The sequence below is a fragment of the Python bivittatus genome, unplaced genomic scaffold (genome assembly GCF_059951505.1).
Source record: "Python bivittatus isolate LINGU-HERP-01145 unplaced genomic scaffold, Pbiv_v1 ctg000400_np1212, whole genome shotgun sequence".
NCBI lineage: Eukaryota > Metazoa > Chordata > Lepidosauria > Squamata > Pythonidae > Python > Python bivittatus.
This window is the reverse complement of record NW_028277073.1, coordinates 6,823,149-6,844,538: the sequence shown is the minus strand read 5'-3', so window position 1 is coordinate 6,844,538 and position 21,390 is coordinate 6,823,149. Positions and strand designations below refer to the sequence as shown.

General features: G+C 40.9%; 1 protein-coding gene across 1 annotated transcript in view; it reads left to right on the top strand.

Moving 5' to 3' along the window:
* SPOCK2 (SPARC (osteonectin), cwcv and kazal like domains proteoglycan 2) overlaps window positions 1-21,390 on the top strand; it is an 80,601-nt gene that overhangs the window by 49,611 nt on the left and 9,600 nt on the right. Inside the window, exons 3-8 of the mRNA XM_088144377.1 lie at window positions 3,631-3,745; window positions 5,237-5,351; window positions 11,097-11,211; window positions 12,669-12,788; window positions 17,610-17,828; window positions 18,329-18,391. Coding sequence (XP_088000503.1) covers window positions 3,631-3,745; window positions 5,237-5,351; window positions 11,097-11,211; window positions 12,669-12,788; window positions 17,610-17,828; window positions 18,329-18,391 — 747 coding nt within the window. The remainder of the gene's footprint in view (window positions 1-3,630; window positions 3,746-5,236; window positions 5,352-11,096; window positions 11,212-12,668; window positions 12,789-17,609; window positions 17,829-18,328; window positions 18,392-21,390) is intronic.

Genomic DNA, 21,390 nt, shown 5'->3' with positions numbered 1-21,390 from the left:
TGAAGGGAAGACGAACATTCTTCAGACAATTTAACCAAATAAATAACTTAGTTGTTTGGGCAAAATCCATCATTGCCTGAAATTTGGACAGTGGGTTTTGTCTATTAAACTTGGATCCAGTGGGTTTTGTCTATTAAATCAGAAGTCTGCGAAACCAACGTCCATTGAAGGTTTACTGTATTGAAAAGGAGTCATGTTGACCTAATGGGTTAATTCCCAGGAGGTTAAATTTAGTCCCAAACAAATGCAGTCAAGCATAAGGTTAAACCAATTAAACCAGTCAGTCATGTTGGGGGACCACCTAAATCCCTTCAATTAACCTAGCCCTCCAAAGGCAAGAGGTGAAGAGAAAGAAGAACTGAAAAAGCAAGTCTCTCTATGTCAAGAAGAACTATGTCAAGGCCCAGCAAAACAGAACACACCTCCTAAGCCCTGATTGACTACAAAGGCTCAGCCAAGCCTACTGCTGTCTACCAGACCAATGGGAAAGCTTTACTGATGCAGTGTAACTTTGCCAGTGCTGTTCTGGTACCGGGGCTCAAATGATGCTTGGTGCTTTGCTTATGGAAAACAGGTGTATGAACTTTGAATTCTGAAAATATTTACTGTGATCATGGACTATCCCTACTGATAGGTTTGACAGGGCTAGTGGCTGTGGGAACTGGACTGTGGTTTATGTGAATGGTGGAAGCAAACCATTTTTCTATCTGTGGAGTTTACATTTTTACACATGTTGTAATTTGCTTGGCTTCCTTTCTTGCTGTCATTTAATTGCTAGTATCTCAGAGTTGTGATTTCATAATCAGTTGATCCAAAAATATCGAGTGGGTGTACGTATAGGAAATGAGAAGTTTGTTCAGCAGAAGTAAAGAATTGAGTTTGAGTAAATGCCCACATTATAAAAAAGAAAAACAGGATAAGATTACATTTTATGGAAAAAATGGAAAACAAAGGAGATAATGTAATATAAATTGATTACGTTGGATGACTTCCTTAAAGATACAACTGGTTTGTAGGATAGTATTCTTGGGAGACACAATGCCATTTTGGAATTGCCATGGATACCCATCTGGCCATTCTTCTGTTTAGGTTTTTGATTAAAAAATGTATTATTTCATTTTTTAAAAAAATGAATATTTAGTGTAGTATAAATAACTACTTCGTACAGTGTTGGCTCTGTGTATATGTGCAACAGTTCTACTGTTCATATACATTTCAGTCAAATAAGGTTCAGTTTTACTGTTTCGCTGTTTAGAAGGGAGCAAGAGCAGAGGACCCTGCTACATTTATTCATTTGTTTGTATTTTTTCTTTCAAGTATTTCTGAACTACCTTTGATAACTAGACAAAGAATTCCTTAGATAGCCAAGCTTAAAGTTGTTCAGGGCCTTATATGTAAAACTGAATTAAACTTTGAGCTGAACTTGGAAAACGATGGACAAACTATTTTAAATATTGGGAGTGATGTAGTCACAATGCCGTGTCCCTGTTAGCAGTTAAGATGCTACTTCTTATACCAGCTGAAGCTTCCGACTGCTTTTCAGGGATAGTCTCATGTAAAACACACTGTAGTAGTCAAGACAAACTATCAAGGTCTGGATAACTGTGGGCAGATGGAGCTTTCATAAAGTTTATCAGCACAGCTGAAATTTAATATCTTGCTGATACAGTTTTTCTCCTGTAATTTGAAAGACTGTATAAACATTTCAGTAATTTTTAATAGGTAATGTATAACAACAACAACAAAAAAAGAAGCCTTTCTGAAAACGTTGATCTTTAAGATAAGTCTGAAGAAAAGGAGAAAGATGGCTCCTTAGCTTCTGGTGCCTTCCAGATGTTGTGGATGATAGCTTCATCATCTGTTAGCTCTTGGATTGCTGGGTGTTTCTGCAAGGCAGAACCAGAAGAATAATTCACTGTTTCTAAGCAGTTCTTAAAATTCCCAATAAAGGTGGAATCCATCAAGTCCAACATTGTATAACTGCAATAGCCTTAGTTAACTAGCTAACCAAATTCCTAGATACCTAATTGACTACGGTGCTGGGGATGATGGGAGTTGTATTCCATCCAGAAATCCTTTGGGTCGGGGAAAGCTACTGTAGAAAGACCTTACTGAGCTAGACAGATCAGTGGTTTGACTTAGTACAAGGCCATGTCATATATCCAAGCAGTGAGAATGTGTAGGCTCAGCAATTACTGGCTTTGGCAGACTTCATACATGAGATGTCAACATTTTTAGAAAGAAACTTCCTGGGGAAAAAAAATAAAGAGGAAGCACTCAATCATGAATCCTCTCATATCTCTTAGCTTATGAAATCAGTTCAGTTCAATTTAAAGCACATCTTGACTTTCCTGGAATCCTAATTCTTTTTGACCTTCAGAAAATTGTGCAAGAGCATCTGCCTAACAGTCTTTCCCTCCCTGTGATATTTGCTGGCTGCAGACTCACAGATTCTTTTATTTTGCCCATTGAAACTGAGAGGTCTAAGGCTACACCCGAGCATTGTTTGCGGTCCAAATTAGCAATTATTGCAGGCAATTAGTGATATGTAACTGGAGGGCCTAAACTGGGATGCGCATTTTGGTTCACCTCAAGAGACTCATGCTGTCAGTACAATGCAATGTTATGGATAAGCACTGACATGCTGTGGCAGATATGTATCCTCAGTCAGTGGCAACATGCCTTTGGGAGACTTCCGATAAATAGATCAGTCGTGCTGGATCAGAGCAAATAGGGGATCATTTTCTATTTTTCTAGATTGAGTCACTAGGATTAATTACAGTGCTTAAATTTTGAGCCTGAACGTCACTGATTCAAATTCAGATGTGCATGACCAGTCCTGGGGTGGTTTGGTTGGTATCCATAGTTAGTGTTCCTTTTAAAAAAAAATCTAAACAATAATATGGGTTATGAGTGAAGATGGGAAACCATCTTAATGGAAGAGATCCTCTTCCATTAACTCTGGTGGGAATCACATCAGAATTCATGATTTTCCAATATTATGATTCAGCAGATGCTTTGACCACAAAGTAAGAAATTCAACTTGGCTGGGGACTTCTGGAAGTTGAAGTCCATACATCTTCAAGTTGCCAAGTTTAAAAAACACTGGTGTAAAATTACCATTTCCAGACATGTGCTCTGTGCAAAACCAAGGAACCTCTGGACTTGAATGATTAAAGGACATGGATGTGGCTCCACTGATTTACCTGTTGACTAAATATTCACAAGTGTATCCAGCCAGTGAAGGCCAGCCCTTGGCATCTCCTACATTGAACGAATGTAATTTCCTCTACAGTGTTTTAGCTTATATCAAAATAGGAGCAGGATATAAATTCAACGCTCAAATAAATAATGTTGGCACATCATTTAAACATTATAAATGGCAGCCATGGTATTAGGAAAAAAAAAAACAAGTTTGACAACCAGATTCTTTTTAAATTGAATCATAAAGTGACTTCCAATCCTGAGATTGATGCATAAAACAGCACTGGAATATGTAACCAGGATTGCTCTGTCATATATTAGATGACAGTCTATGTGAAGGTGCTACAGGAAAGATTCAGCAGGGTGGGTGATATTTTGGATAGTGTATTATATGATAACACACCTTCCCTTTGCCTCTTTCTTCAGGTCTGGACACCACGAAAGATCCATGCCAGAAAATCAAATGCAGCCGGCATAAGGTGTGCATTGCCCAGGGCTACCAGCGGGCCATGTGCATCAGCCGGAAAAAGCTGGAGCACCGGTAAGGAACTGGCTAAGTTACATATTCATCCCCGACTGAGTGAACTGGCTATTCGGATACTGTACTTGTTGATTTAACCAGGTATTTTATGGTCAGCTGGACTTAGGGCTACTTTAGAGAAGGTGGAGAAGGTATCATTATTCAGGGCAGCAATAGCCAAACAGACTAGGCCAGTGGTTCTCAACTGGCATGCTGTGGCACCCAGGTGTACCATGGGCTTGTTTCTGATGTGCCATAAGATGTTTGTCTTATGTGTTTTTTTTAAAATTTGTATTATGTACATTCTGTATATTCAGTACAGTGCAGATATGTTAAAAAATGTATAACTTTCCCTTGAACCATGCCTTACCCACTTAAAAATACATATATACAAATAATTTTCTGGTGTGCCACGGAACTACTGCTGTATTAAATATTGTGCTATGGATTCAAAACGGTTGAGGACCACTGGTCTAGGCACAAGCTTTTCCCAAATCCTGGTTTACAGATGATGTTGGATTTCTGTTTCATTATCCCCAGGCAGCCGTGCACAACATCAGCCAGATCAAGAATTAGCACAGTATGTTGAGGGCCACGTTTTATGCCTCTTAGAGCCTCCCTCCACCCTCCAAATCAGAGGACTGGTGTTTTAGATCCCATCCACTTTGGATGACTCAGAAGAGATGCTAGGAAGTTGTACTTTTTAGACCTCTTTTGAAGCCTAACATCTGAGGAACCAAGATTGGGAGACACTAATCTAGCAAGTTCAAAGTTATTCATTGTATTTTGTAGACGTGTTAATGATGTTTGGCATCTAGTGCTATCGCTCTTAATGACTTGGAATCTGGGAGCGTGTACATTTTTACTGAAGAAGGAAGTAGGATATTGCCAGCACAAATAAAAGGAATGCCAACCTCTTTTCTTTTTAAATTTAAGAACAAAAAGAGAGAAAGAGAGTTGTGTGCTGCACACCTTTACCCATGGCTGAGGCCTCCTTCCGATCCTTCACATGGATGTCCATGCTGATTCAACAAAATTCATCTTTCACGTGCCTTTTCCTTCTCCCTTAAAGACTGCCTCATCTCTTCTGCCATGAATAAACCATGCAGTTCAAAGCTTAGAGATGAACCGTTGCCTTTCACTGCTGCTATGAAACGTTTCTCTTGATTTATGCCTGTTCTCTTCAGGGCCACAAGGCAACTTTAGCTAACCTGATGTCTTTTGGAGGTGTCGGGATTACAGCTTCCATAATCCCCATTAGCCATGCTGGTTGGGAATTTGTGAACCTGTACTCACAACACCTCTGGAGAGCAGCAGGTTGGGGGAGCCCTTAGTGACTTCTCTTCAGGGGTATTAACATTGCAGTAAGATCCTTTGTGGAGCTTTCTCCTCTAGCCTTGAATTGGGGGCATTTCACATTCCCAAAACACCAAGAAGAAGAGCACTTGAGGTTACCCTGCTTTAACGTGCACTGCTTTTTCTCTTTTCTCTCTCTCCGGCACACCGGCACAGAATCAAACAGCCTGCCGTGAAGCTCCATGGAAACAAGGAGAACTTGTGCAAACCTTGTCACATGACCCAGCTCGCCTCCGTCTGTGGCTCTGATGGCCATACTTACAGCTCTGTGGTGAGGAAGAAAACAATATCTAACACTGAAAATAAGCAAGGATGGGGAGCAGAGGGGGAGACAGGCTTTGGGCTTGCAGTGCATCAGCCTACTTTATACCAGATTGGACATTTTTCTGGGAATCTGTGAGAGGATCTAAACTATTGCCTGTAGTTGGTGCTGGTTGCAATGGCCCATCAGTTAGAATTTCATTCTAGAACAGAAGTATGTAAAGCCTATGTATGGGTGAAGCATTTCTTTTTAAATAAGAGTCATGTATTATTGTTACCACATCTTTCCAATTCTTTGCCCATCCCCTCTGCCCTCACAACAACCTCTATGAGGTATGTTTGGCTGGAGAAGACACCCAAAGGGAGAAAAAACCCACTGCCCTCTAGATGCTTGGATTTCAACTCTCATCAGTCTTGACTAACATGATAGAGGATTTGGGAAATGGTTATCCAAAATACCTGGAGGTTGCAGATTGCCTGCCCATGCAACGAATTGCTTTATGCACTGTCTCATTCTCTTTGAAGCTACACTGAAGTGATATTAAATTGCTTCTTTCAGCATGCTATTTACATATGTGCCATTAGATGCATGGATTTTGATAGGGGAGAAAAACCTCTAGGAACTCCTAATTCTTAGCAGCAGTAATATATGAGGAAGAAAGCTTAACTTGCTTAATTTCTGCAGGCTAAGCTGTATTTTGAGGGCACAGAAATGAGATAACTAGAGCACTGACATCCTGATAACACATTCCCACAACCCTTCCATTCAGAGTGGTCCGTTGAGTTTAATCTGCAGTTTCCTCTGGCAGTTCCTGTCCTGTATGCTCATGTCTGAAATTGGATCACATGTTCTCTCATGACCTAGCATGCTCACAGAGTTACTTTAAGCGTAAAAATGTTGTCCCAGGAGGAAAAGTGATATATAAATGTAATAAATCATCTTGCTTTGTAGCTCACAAACTCTTGGTCATGTGAAAAGTTTGGTTACATCACTTGTTAGGTCCTCTCTGATGAGAAAGAAAGCTCAAAGAGCTGATATCTGATGTTTCCTTCTGAGCTAAAGCAGAGTAATATAACTGCTGTTTTTGTAAGAATAAAAAATTCATTTCAGCAGAAGGGAAATATAGATGTCCTCCATTTGGTTGAAATCCAAAAATGTAGAGAGAATTGCTAGTTACTTAGATTGCATCCTCTCAGGGTCAGAGCTTGGATGTTTTATCTATCTTTCTGTTTCAAGGACAGAGATTTAATATCATTCATTTTATCTAAGGTATCTTCTGGGAGAACATTAAGATGAGTTTCTCAAAATTTTTGCTTCTCTCTGAAAAATGGGAACAGTAGCTATCTCCTATGAAAATTGTGAGGGCTCCACATTCCAAACAGTGAAGCACTTTACACTTTATCACTGCTAAATGAATGAATATAAACTTTTATATTAACAGAGACATCAGAAATGATGATACCCATTAATATTGAAGATAATCACTTAAGATAACACCCAGTGTATTTTTGCTTATAATAACAATGTGGTTCTTTTGGTAAGAGAGAAGCAGTGTAAAGAATTATACATATATAATAATATGTAAAATGGGGAGGGGATGTAAGCTCTTTTGGATGCCTACAACTTTCTAGGAGAAAATTCCAAATGTCTGTCAGTGATCTTGATTAGAAAAGGAAGAGTTTGTGTTCATACGTTGGCATCAGGATGGCAAAGATCATCACTTGGTGGCAGTGGCCACAATTAAAAATAGATTTGCTTAGCTGGAATATGTCATGGGTAAAGCTAATTCTTTTTAAATGGTTGGATAGCAATAAAATATGGTCAGAGTTTTTTTAGGCAAAGGAAATCTCTTGAGTGATGGTGCAAGGGTATAATTAGAATGCTAAAAATGTGTTTTGCATGCCTTACATTATATTCAGGACAATCAGCCTTATATTAGGTAATGGGACTTCCTGAATCAAAGCTTATTTGGGTAACCCTCGTTGTGCTGTGCTGTGCTGTGCTGTGCTGTGCTGTGCTGACCTATTTTTTTCCTTTGGGTTAATAGAGTAAGGGGGCCTGTTCCAGCTATGCTTTTAACTCCTGCTATCAGTTTGGAGACTCTTGTGAAGAATTACCTTCCCCTGATTGACTCGACTCAAATTAGTGTATTCTTCCTACTACAAACAAAGGCCCAGATTCACACAACTCCCATATCAAGCTGGGCCATGCCAGTGCAATCAGGCTCCTTACAACCGGCTACTGGGCAAAGCAGCCATTGGGTTACTCTTTATGGGGCTGACGATCTTTTTCAACCAGTCAAGGGATCCTGATACTTTTGGGCTCACCTTCTCATATATGTTTCAAGGGAGAGTAGATACCCACTTCCTTCACACTATGTCTAATATTATTTCTATCATTTCCCTTTCTTGTTCTTTTTTCCTGAGCTAAAAACACCTTAGTATGTGTACATTTCATGCAAACAAGGTCTATATACTTCTTGGCAACATGTCAGAAACCTTGTCTACCCAATCCCTGCTACCAACAAAGGCCTCTCTTCCGGTACGTCCCATATAGGCAATGCTTTGTCCTATGCAACCGTCTACCATCATAATAAATGTAATTGATTTGTCATTTTTAACACCCTTTCCTCAGGGCATCATAATTTATTAAAATGTTTGTGCTCAGGTCAACCAATGACTGGAAAACATGTTTATAGCTTGCAGGAAAGAAGCAGTCGGTCTGTAATATATTATGCATCTAAGAATGGCAGGAAGCCTTAGTGTGATTAGTCCCAAATACAGGATATGGCAAGAAATTTCATTTGGGAAGATTAACTCCAAGAAGATTCATTAGTCTTTGCTTTGAGTTCCTCGTTGCTTGAAATTTAAATAATAAAGCTGTAACAGGATCAAAAAGCCAGCCTGCTACTAATCCTTCCCGTACAATCTGCCTCTGGAATTTATAAAGTCTGAGTGAAGAGAGATCCATATTGCTGAAAACCTTGTTGGAGGAGAGCTGTGTTACTCTTCTGATACGTTGCTAGAGAGTAAAGCATTAGATGTATCCATCTGACTGCTATACCAAGAAGAGGTACCACCTTGGGAACAAGGGAAAATGCACTGGATCAAGAGTATTTGAGAAACTGGCCACAAGGACCTTGCAGGGCATTTAATGTGTTTGGGACTGAGTTGTAAGCAGGACCGTGTATGCCATGCATTAAAATTGTACATGGGTGACCAACCTTCAGTGAAGATCCAAGCTGGATTCTGCAAACAGTATGCATTTTGCACAATCCCTTCATGTTTTGCAAGTCAGGAGGCAAAAAGTTATTCAACATCAAGCGCTTTCATCCCCCAACTCCTTCTTAGATCTTGGAAGCCATCACTCACAAGTTTGTGAGCCTATGTTCACCCTACCAATAAGGGACAGAAATATGTTTTTACAAAAATTAAAAAGTAAGGACTGAGATTCTCAGGTTGGTGGTAGCAGAAATGGTGCTTCCTTTTTTTCCTTTGGAATTGGCATAATCTTGGTCACATACAGCCTGCCTGTTGAGTGAAAGGACTTCTCTCTCTGCCGTTTATTTCTTCAGAAAGACAGCCTGACAGAGCACTTTTGCTACATCTTGATCTCAAGTTGGTGTGTCTCATTATATATTCCACCTCATTGACCATTTTGAGAACTATCATTTGCGAGGAGTGTTTTATGTTGGTCCCTTTTGCAGTGCCACTGTCACTCCCCAAACCACCAAAGAGAGGGGTCCCCTCCCCACAAACTGAGCAGAATCCTTATCATTAAGTTACCAGATCCAATCCAAGGCTGCTTTTAACCTGTAAAGCCCTATACGGTTTGGCTTCCAAATATCTTTAGTTTAAATCTGCTCATCTCAATAAGTTTTGGCGGGGGCGGGTCCCCACATCACATCAGGTTAAGCAGATGTGTGCTTGGAAGCAGTCCTCAGTTGGCAGCCCCCAAACAGTGGAGCTACCCTGAAGTTCATTTGGCACTCAGCATCTTGGTTTTTTGTAAAACCATTAACAGAGTTTTATTCCAGCAGGCTTCTGGGCACAAATAGTGACATTTTCAGTTTTCATTCTAGTGTATTTTTAATCTGTTTTTTTCTGTTTAAGTGAGTGGGATTTCATATATTTTAATGGGGGTTGCGTGTTGTAGGAATGTTTATGTTGTGTTCTGTTCTGGTAAACAGCCTTGAGTTTAAGTCTGGGCAATAAATAAATATGTGTAAGAATAATAGTAATGCTAACACAGAACAAAAGAAAATTGCAAGATATACAGAATCAGTTCAGAACTGATTTATAAAAATCTTTATGAGTAATTGGGCCTTTTCCTATTTCTTTAACAATCTAGATCTTTTTCAGACATAGTTGTGAGTTGTAAAGCTCCAAACTGTCACACCAATGGTGACCCCATTCAGGTGTAGGGAAAAGGAACCATTTGCTTAAACTGTAATATTTGTGGAAAATCATATTAGGAATATAAAAACAGCTACAAGGCATTCTTTTCAAAATGAGTTGTTGCTTCATTTGCAAAGCCAAAAAACCAAGAGTCGTTTTGAGGCGGCTATATAAACCTAAATAAATAAATAATGATGCCAGGAACACTAAAGTTAGGATAATCTCAGTGAATCAGAATGCGTGACAGAATGAACCAATGCTGAGAAGACGTGTTCTCAAGGACTTTGTGGATCTTTGGCATTGCTGATATGGCCACAGAAATATTGAATATATTTCAGAATTGATGAAGGAAGGTTTTACAATGAGGTCCTGCTGCTTTAAATTCAGATATATTGATTGTACAAAGCAAATGAAGCTAAGGATGTCTGCTCACCTTATACAGAAAGACAGTCAAAGAAACCCTTAAATATAATCTACAGCAAACTCTGTGGGCCCTTTCCTGTAAAGGTAACTGGAAGGATTTTTCCCCCCCCTGGCATTTATAGATGATTTTTCAACATATGTTTGTTGGTTTGTTTATTTATTTATTTGTCAAATTAATAAAGCTAAAAAGTAATAAAAAAAAGAGGTGATGCATGGCTAGAAGAGAAAAGGCCATTCCAGTCAATTTACAGAATCCTATCAAAGACTTGCCACCCACCGTAAGCCTGGGGGAAAAGCAGGTTTTTAAAAGACCTTTTAAATGTAATTGTCACCTACCTTTTTAAAGAGAAAAGTGAAATATCGCAAAGCGCAAAGGGTATGTGGCCGGAGTGAGCAATAAATTTGGAAGAAAGACTAAGATTTTGCATACTAATTAGTTTTACTATTATACTGTGCCCGGTCTTCGTTGCCAATACTATAACTTGTGCATTCTTTAGGCATCATCAGTAGAATATACAAAAGCTTTGCCACCACCCATAAAGACCTTTAGACAGAGCAGAATAGTCCACTTGTGTCTGATCTAAAACACATTAGAGTGCTTGGATCCAAGAGGTATGTTTATATTCTCAAAGAAATGAGGGGAAAGATTTAGCAATTAGGATGATTGAAAAAATAATCTGTTACATGTTTATGCACGGATGTCCAGCTGTTGCATTAAATCTTTATCTTGTTCTAGAATTTAGATATGACACAGTACCTCAAGGTTTATAATCTGTTGAATTCAGGTCTGGGTACTGGAGGACCAGGTGAGTTGAAGCTAAGGTGATCCTGACAGACTTTAGGAAGCACCAGCAAGGTCCCCTACCTTTAAGTTATTCCCATTGGATGGCCAGGTGCTTCTTGCTGGTGTGACTTCTCTGTTTCTCTTCTGCAGTGTAAACTGGAACAGCAGGCCTGTCTGACCAGCAAGCAGCTGACAGTGAAGTGTGAGGGTCAGTGCCCATGCACAAGTGAACATAATCCGACTGCAGCCACAGATGTCAAGCAAGGTCAGAGATCGTTCTACTAAGAATTTGGATGATTGTATCCTCTTCTTTTCTCCATCTTGTGGCTCTGTAGACACGCAGAACGAGCCAGTGCACTCGGTGAATTAGATATTGAACTGCACTGCATGGCTAACCTTTTCTGTCTCCACATGACCCTCTGCTCTATACATGTAATCTGGACAGTGCCACCCTCTGAATATAGATGAAGTCAGTCCTTGAACATACAATAGATGAAATCAGTCCTCCACTAATACACAGAGCAGGTTCTGTGAGGGCAAGATCGACATTATTTGGCTGGCGACATGGCCACAATTTACCATGTAATTTTGTTGTAAACTGCCTCTGAGAATAACCAGGGGGAAAACTTTAAAACAGAGATTCAAACTACTAAGTTTGGGGTTCAGTTTTCAGTTTAAGATTCATACTATCTGTAGTTCAGTTCTAGTTCAGGCAACAAAAGATAAACAGATGAGAATCAGGAGATCCATTGAACTGTTCATACAAAAGAATTTGTTGGTCATAACACACAAAGTCTCATACCTACTGTATATATATATAAGCCAAGAATTTTAGGTGCCAAAATACACCCCCAAAATAGGATTTGGCTTATCTGTGAGTATATATATTAATACTTTTTAAAAGTACCCATATATCCCATATATACTCACAGATAAGCCTGTCCATGGGTAAGGAGACCCTCACATTCTAAACCAAAATGCCATGAAAAATGCAGGCTGGCTTATTTATGGGTAACACATTTTTCATGGTACTTTGGTTAAAAATTGGAGGATCATGTTATCTGAGGATGGGCTTATGCACAAGTATATACGGTATATATGAAATAAAAATGAGTCAACCCTTAGCATGACAATAAATCCTTGGTTTTATAGACCCTTTTCCGACAGATTTCAGATACAGCAGTCATAATGTTAGCTTCGGACTTTACTGCCAAGTAACAGTCAAGGTCCAGTGTTTCTGGAACAGACTGGGCCATTGATCTAATTTACATCTTTTACATCAGTTTGCATAATTACCTAATGACACAGATGACATAAATTACATAGATTCAGATTTAACAGACATTCAGGTTTAATAGACAATCCTTCCCCTCACCTTCATGTAGTTTGTAAAGTTGAACGTTTATTGCAATTTTCCATCATCAGATTAAAGAAGTCTTAGGTGAGTCACTATGTTAGCTGATTGATTTCATTGCAGCCCTAGAGAATTTACTTCTCTGTATTCTCCTCCTCTTACCCTGACACTGAGAATTTATTGAATGGGCATGAAATATCATGTTGCTTACTTTCGCCATGGACAAAACAAAATTTTGGTATCCTTTGAGCGATTGTGGGGGAAAACCCTAAGAAGGACTTGTGTACCAGCGCAGAAACGTTGTGCTTACCTGCCTGCTGTCTCCCCATCTGGGACACTCACCTAAGATGCTACCAACTGATTTGCAGAAACCTGCACTGGACAAGACTTGGCGGACCTGGGCGATCGACTGCGGGACTGGTTCCAGCTGCTGCATGAGAACGCCAAGCAGAACAGCTCTGGAAGCGTTGGGCCCAATCCCGTGAATGGTACGCAGGCTGCTGCTTTTGCCCTTTGGGTGTATGTACAGCAGAAGTGGGCAACCCTCAGGCTATTTGCATTTCCCATTACCCCTAGATTGCTGCCAGAATTTGACAGCAAATGGCCAAATGTATGTGATGCAATTTGGGGCTGATTTTTGGATTTCAGGGCAGCTTTGGGAATGGGAGTGGGGTACTTTCCAATGGGTTCTCCTTCCCCCTTCCATCCCATCCTTAACTTCCCACCAGAAGGCTGAAAAATGCCAGTAACATCACTGCATCTCTAGATATTCTCCTGCACCTGTTTCCAATGTTGGGAAGCTCAGCTGGGCCCCCAATCCTTTCTTCTGTGGAAATTGCCCACTCCTGATGCACACAAACTGATTAACTGTGTTGTTAGATGAGAAAGTCAAATGTCCCTTAAGCTGGTCCCTTGGTGGAGGAGACGTCCTGGTTGCTTTCTTGTCAGCAAAATGGCAGTGGCTTGGTGTTGCTTTCTTCCAGGCAGAGCTGTCCACAAGGTATGGACAAAAAAGTCAAGATGGCAGCCACGATGGTCCAATCAAAGCTTTATCTGTTTTTGTATGTGCCTTGCATAGCTCCACTTCCAGGATGTTCACTTGATTTATTTTTATATTATTTATTTGTTAGATTTCCCCCCTTTTCTCCAAGGGCTCAAGGTGGCTTACATGGGATCTCCATGCATTATATCCAACAACAGTCCTATGGGATGGGTTGGGATGAGAGAGGCTACGACTGGTCCAAAGTCACCCATCAGGTTTCGATAGCTAAATATGGCCGTGAACCTGGGCCTCTCCAGTCCTCGTCCAACACCTTAACTACCACTTACTATATCACACCAACTGTCTCTCTTTTTACTTGTTATTATTTGTTTATTATTTATTTACCATCCCAGCCTAGTCTATATCTTATGATTTCCAGTGGTCTTCCAATCACACTTACTGTAGTTTTTTTCAAGAGCTGCCAAGAACAGCCAGGGGTTACCACATACGGTGACTTCACCCAGTTTACCAATATCTGTGCCTGATGACTCTCTGTGTCCAGAGCAATCATTTATCTTGATATACAATGCAGTACTTACTCCTAGGTCCTTACTAGTTCAAGCTGCAAGTGTGGGATCACATAATGAGCATCCTATGCCAAGAAGACAATATCCCCTCCTTGTTCATGAAACACTTGCATGCGGGAGAAGGTTCTAACCTCCGACTTCTCTTGGGCAGGTGTAAACTAAGGAAGATGACCTTGACAGAGATATGCAGGTACTGTTCCCTAGGTAAAAGGAGCTAAAGCATTTTTTTAAAGTCCAGAACATCCAGATAACTTTTGGAAACTCCCTCCCTAATCCATGAAACTGTAAGACAGACACCTCCCTCATTCACTGAACTAGAAGGAGGACGAGGAGGCAGAACACAGACTTGCAAGGTTCTATTATTACAGTCAATCTCAATAAAAGTAGTTTTAGCCTCCTGTGGAGCTGTGGTCTGGTCTACCTAGTGGGGCTGACAGCAGGCCAGTTTTTTTAAAGATCACAAGATATGTGATCCAATCTTGTCAGCCATTTTCACAATTCGGCTGAAGAAAAAGGCATTGAAATTAATATCTGGCTGGGAACTTAAACTTGGAGAATATGCAGCAAAGCAACAATGGAAAAACTGACAGGATATGTGCAAATTTAAGCAAGAATGTTTCCCATACATATAATACATCATGGAGCATGGCAAATATAAGGACTTACAGTCTGGCTTCTAATGGACCTTAAATGTCTACAATAGGGCAAATTAGCAGATGTACAAAAAGGGGGGAGTTAGAAACCCAATACTTCTTTTTTCCTTTTTCTTCCTTTTTCTTTCTTTTTAACTATTTTTTGGTATTTAATTTTTGCTAAATATGATCTCCTTATCTATTTTTTCCTTTTATTAACATGTTATACATATAAAATTATACTGTACAATAGAGACTTCAGTACTAAGCGATCAGCTCAAGACTGAAACCTACATTGTATAATGAACACTGTGAGATAATCTGTAGCAGTTTCTTCTAATATTATACTCAATTTTGTATGAAAAAGTCAAATGATTTTATGCTTGTAATATTTATATCCTAAATTGTAATTAACATTGATAGAATATTTTTTTTCTTTATTTCCAAGCTATCTAAAGAATAGAATGTTAATAACTTTGATACTGTACAAATACCATTGTACTGAAACAATATAATGTATCAAATTCATGGTTGACACCGCAAGGTATGGTTAAAAAAGTCGAGATGATGGCCACAAGGTGCAGTTGAAGCTCAGTTGGGACCACATAAAAAACAGTTAGAGCTTTCATTGCATCATTATGACTGCCATCTTGACTGTTCTGACCATCTCCAGCAGATACCCCTGGTTACTAGTGAGAACACAATTTAAGTTCAGTGGAATTTGAGCATTGTATAGCAGTTGTTCCAGGTTGACGCTGGCCCTGTCAGTCTTTACTTATCTCTAGAAGGAGTAAGAACTAACTTTTGGTTTAAGCTTAGGAGTGCCTGCTTAAGTGGCCCCTCAAAACTGTTGCATCTCACTGTTGAAACAGCCTTCTCGGGTGACTGGGCTGATGGATCTGCCGTTCAATAACTCTTGTGCTCCAGTTCCCTGATCCAGTGGAATCAGTTGCACTAAAGCCAGTCCTGGAAGCCTTTCCTATTTTTGGTAGCTGAAAAAACCTGACGTTTGCTCCCTAAAAATGAGCAGGCCCTACGGAACACTGGAAACTGTGGCTTGTTCTTGGGAATCATTGTGACTGCAAGTCAGGCCTAAATAGGACCACAAGAACAAGCCACTTTGCTCCCCGGTTGGGTGAAATGTGAGGGCTATCCATCCTGCCAGTTGCTGGGTGAGCACAAGACAGCAAACGTTTTTGTGTACTTATTAAGAAATAATAATAAATCTCCAGTCCCTGAGCAGAGTCGGCAGATTGATCCCAAAGCACTTGCAGACTATGAAGTGCCATCAGTCAGGAAGAAGATCATTAACTTAAATGTCACTGAATAGAAATAGCTTCCCTGGGGAGTGAGCTGAATGAAATCAACTCAACTAGCTGGGTTTCAGGCAGATGCTCTTCTGCCATCCTTGCCAGTGCATCCACAAGGGGCGGGGGCAAAGAAGTCATGATGGCGGTTGTGATGGTGTGATCAAAGTCCTGACCCTTTTTTATGGTGCCCCTGCAGTCTTGGCAGGGGGGTTAGAGTTGTTTTATCAGCTAGATTTTGCAGATGGGTGCATTAGCCAGAATGGCTGGCCTCCAGCCACTGGGAAGTTTATGGGGAGCAAACTGATACATATTGTGAAATGAGAAGGGGGAGCAGGCATTATTGACCAATTTCAATCACCCTTGATCTCTCACATCTGTAGCATGTTTTCCTGGGGAGCTATTTTGAGAACAGAGGCTAAGAGGGCTGGTTGTGGGGGGGGGGGGGTCAGCATTAGGTCTCAGCCTCTTCAAGTGAGCTATGGCTCTTCTGCTGCCAAAAGTCATATTTCTTTTGCTTCCAGGTTAGCTTCAGAGAAAGGCAATTGCCAGTTTGGCCTATAGGCCCCCAGTTGTGGGTCTCATGCTTAAGTATGCATGCTTAATTAATATATTCTCTTTGGAGTGTTTTCTGTCTCCAGTGCAGAATTTCACACCGCATAAAATTCACTTTAAAGTCTGAAGTTTGAACCTTGCCACTCATTAGCAGCATCGGTCAATCTTTCCCAGGGATAATACTCTTCATTATGTGTACTCCATATAACTTTTGTATAAATTAACATTGTGCACTTTGAAAAGCTGAATCCTGCGTAAATGATGCAAAGTATGTTGGTGGAATGTTTATTGGCTTCTTCTGGTAGTCTTGGAGAAGAGAATAGCATTGCATACAGTACTGCAGGAATTCTGCTTCCTAAATAGAGGGCATCTTGCTTAGATTTTTGACTTGGCTTTGGAAAGCTCATCAAGGATTGACTGTTCAGGCCAGGTCTGTCTTCATCACCAGTGAGGGGAGTGTTGGGAGTTGTAGTTCAGTAATACCTGGAGGGCCTCAGTTTCTTCATCCCTGCTGTAAGAAGATGGCTTAGTCCTTAAAAATGGCAGTAGGACCTACAGCCAAATACTGCAGTGTATTCTCTCTTTCTATTAAAATGGTCCCATCAGTGTTTTACCCAAACATTCCTTCCTCAGTGTTCTCCACTCTTTTCCTATGCATGGACACATGCTTTCATGGAGTCCTTGGGGTTCTCTGAGCTTGAACCAAGCTCAGAGAACCCCAAGGACTCCACAATTCAACCCTGAGCTACACATATTCACTTCTATTGGTAACACATGATTTCACGCACACACACACCAGTTTATTGCTTGCTTTCCAGCTAGCTCATAGAGTTCCATGACTACTGGTCATGCTCGCTCTTCATTAGGCTGCCTGGAGAGGAGATGTGTGTGTGTATGTGTGCACATTCAAGTCAGTTTTGACTCCTGGCAATTGCCTAGACAAGTCCCCACAGAAAGGAGATACCTCCTTTTTAAAGGAAATTTGATACTCCTATGAAGGTCAAGTGACCCATACATGCTGATTTTTCTTGTGATCCTGTTGTGGCCTGACAACCATCAACCACTTGGATTCACTATTAGAAGGACTTATGAAAGTTAGGGCTCTCTGGATGTGGAAATCTGCATCCCATTTCTGCAATTCCATGTTTGCAGAATACAGACTTCAAATTTTGTGAACTGTGGAAGTGCAAAGATCTTCACTCCTTTTTCTGCCTCTCCAATTATTTTAATTTTCATTTATTTGCAGCACTGGACAAAAACCTGGTGGCCAGTTGCAAAGACTCTATTGGTTGGATGTTTTCCAAGTTGGACACCAACAGTGATCTTTTCCTGGATCAGGCAGAGTTGGCAGCTATCAACCTGGATAAGTATGAGATTTGCATCAGGCCTTTCTTCAATTCCTGCGACACCTACAAGGACGGGCGTGTCTCCACTGCGGAGTGGTGTTTCTGCTTCTGGAGAGAGAGTGCGTCACCACAAGATTTTTTCCTGGGGACAGCTTGGGCTTTTCTGCTATGTCCTTTAAGTCAGGAATGGATTGTGTTGATCCAGGTGGAAGGCTAATGATTATAGTAGCTGCTTAGAGGCATACATAGATACTCTGATAATATTCTAAATGCTTCTCCTAGGTGTACATTGATGGCACCACCAGTGCTACCAGATTTCAGGGAACAAAGCAAAGGCCTGGTGGGCTGATGTGTATATTAGAGTTTGGGCTCTGTTTCTATTTAAAACAAAGTAATAAAATGCCTAAAATGTATATAATGCTTTTTCCTAAGTTCGTAGGCCTATTTGCATATATTGTTATAGTCATCTTTACAACAAGCTTGTGGAACAGGTGGGTGCTCATGTCCTTCACCTCCAAATCAGGGAAAAGTTGCAGGAAAGGGACTTGCTTCCTTAATATGCTCAGGAGATCACATTGAGCTGATCTGGCACTGATTAACTCTGCTTTGGCTATTACAGAGCCTCCATGTCTTACGGAGTTAGAGAGGATTCAGATCCAGGAAGCTTCAAAAAAGAAACCTGGTGAGTTGCTGAGATGAAAGCAGTAAAGAAAATTATTTGGAGATTTGTAGAAGAGCGGGAAAAGAGATCTCGTTTGACCATAAAGTTTTTAAGAAGCAGTAGATGTCTCAGTGATATAACTTGGGTATATATTAAGAATCTTGGGTTAAGTATGTACATTTCAATTATTCAGATATATCACGTAGATTTTTTTTCAGTTCTTAAAATAATCTTCATAACCACCCTCATGGGCCTTTGCTGCTTTTATGAGAATAATGAAAACAGCCTCGAGCCACAAGCTCCACCTCTTGTACATACCTGAGATATCACCACACACCTACAAAAGAGGTAGAGCGTGTGTCTCAACACCAGAAAACTGTTCTCATCATTCTGCTGTCCTTTGGCCCCCCCACGGATACCACTGGCCAGCCCTACCCTTAGGCAGATTGAGGTTGGAAGCAGAGGCCATGAGTTAGAAGGCAGAGCTATGCATGGCAGACTACCCATCCTTTGCTTCCTAGGCTAGCTTACTTCCTTCAGATATGGTGAATGATGCCACCAGACAGAATGTGGACTGGAGATGTCTAGACTCACAGTCACTCTGGAGCCCACGCTCTCCATCAAGTTTGAGAGGCTCTTTGTTTGAAGGTTTTCCCAAGGCAAGTTGAACTGTATACTATAACTAGTGGTTTCCTTTCTCAGGCTCAGCTTAAAAGCAAATTCTTCCAAGGGCATTGGAGCCCTGATGCGGGGTTCAGCCTTGAGCCCTGGTTTCTCTCTGCCTGCCAATAAGTATTCCACCTCTCTGTATCATTTCACAAAAAGCTTATCTCAGCCACACATTGCAGCTTGACCAGTTTTCAAGAAATTTGCTTAGAGATGTATGTGAATGGTTCAGTTGTTTTTAAGAGAGTTGAGAGTGCTTTGGGTAAGGCTTCATTTCTTGAGCTAACAGACACAGTTGTATGTCCCTGTCAATTCTGTTTGGGTAATTCTTATGAAATAATACCCAAACCTATCAAACTCATTTATCAGAGGCAAAGAAAAATAAGCTGAGGGCATCCATCTGTAGCAACTCATGAATTCAAGCTGCCTTCAATGCATTCTCTGTCTCCTGCCTATGTGAATTCAGGCACTGAAGCTGGAGACAAACAAATGAGCGTGTGTGCTCAGTTTCAAGAGGACGGGAGATAGTTTGACAAAGGCCTGTTTCCTGTAGCATGCGTACTTCACCTAAAATGATCTTTGCTCGTGATTCTTTCTAAGGCTTGCAAAACCCCAGAGCTGCAGTTGTATAAAAGTCTGGGAATCAGAGTTGTAGTAACATGGGCTTCTTCTCCATCTCCTACAAAGTAAATTCCTGTCCGTACACTCACTCATTTATGTATTTACTGTATTACTACACACCCTATTCTCCAAGGGTTCAAGAATAGTTATGGAAGTGTGACATGGAGTTCCCAGGATTTAAAGATGGTTAAGAGCTGTGTGAACCCATCCACAGTCCTTGCATTTTCTGCCTGGAGAAGACTCCGTTGCTGAAACATCAGGCACTCTCACATTCATCAGAAGAGTGCGGCGGATGTCATGGATCCCCCAGGCCTGATCCATTTGTGTGGGTGGATGGCTGACAGAGAAGCGCCACATAATAAGCCATCAGAGTGAGAAAAAAGCTTAGCAATTTGGAATGGCTTTAATACTGCTAATGTCATGCCTCATTTGCCTGTTGACAATTAGAACCTAAATCACATTTTTTGTCTAATTATGTATTGAAGCAGGGTATGTTTTCAAAAACAGTACCTTGCCGAATATAGTCAAATGTTTTGGCCCCTAAAAAAAAATATAGTCAAATGTTTTGGCCTTTAAAACTGATCTAACTGTGGCTAATTTAGCCCTTATGGTTGAAACTTTTTTCTTGTGGAAGTATTTCTTTCTTTAAATTTTCAGGGAAGAAAGATGGATTCCAGTTCAGTGGTAGGCTGCAAACATTAGATACCCAAGGCGAGTCTAGCTCTCCTTCCTGAAAACAAATAGAGTTGTTGCTGTAGTTCAAGCCACCTGCACCCTCCAGCCTTTCCATTTCCCACTTCCTCAATCAGGTGACCAGGGATTGTTTGCACTTTTGCTTGTCTGGGGACACAAAGATGAGGCAGAGAATATCATACCGTGATCCAACTGGAGTTCTCCCTCCATCTGGCCCTCAGAGAGTGCAAATCAATCACTCCCATAGGTGCCCACTCCCAGCAACTTCAGGTCCTGAGAGCAAGAAAAATCATATTGTCTGTCCCATAACTCCGTGCAGGGCTGGAGTAAAACCATTTGCAAATCTTGTCCTACCTTTCAAGCACATACTCTGCATGTATTTCTCTTCTCATTTGCACCCCCACCCCCACATTATATATTTACCTGTTTGATCCTGCTGTATGCCACCTCCATCACAGAAGCAGTTCTAAACGGCTTACACTTTAGGGTGAGAAATAGCAAAATAAGCAGATAGACAGCCAAGAGAATTGAACACATCAGCGGAAGGGCAAGCGAAACTCAGTGATAGTCGTAAGACAGAAATCCACTGCCAGGGAGTAGGTCATACTCACCCTATTCCAGGGCCTTCTGGAAAAGACAGGTTTATAAAAAGCACAACTGGATCAAGGCCATCTGTGAGCCAGTTTGGTGTAATAATTGGGGTGCTGAACTTGAAACTGGGAAACCATGATCCCTAGTCCTCCCTTAGGCATGAAAGCCAGATGGGTGACTTGGGCCAGTCGCTCTCTCTCAGCCCAACCCACCGCACAAGTCTGTTGTTGTGGGGAGCATAGGTGGTGAATGTTATCTGCCACCTGGAGTTGTACAAAAACAAAGGTAGGGCATAAATCTAAAAAAAAAAAAAAAAAACTTTGGGGGGAGGCTGTTCCATAGGGGAGTCAATATGTAAGCCAAGAGGTAATTTCAGAATCACTAAGCCGTTGTTACTGCATTGCAGTTCAGTCCAGTCTCCCTCGCGGAGCTGTTGCTGGGGGAATGAA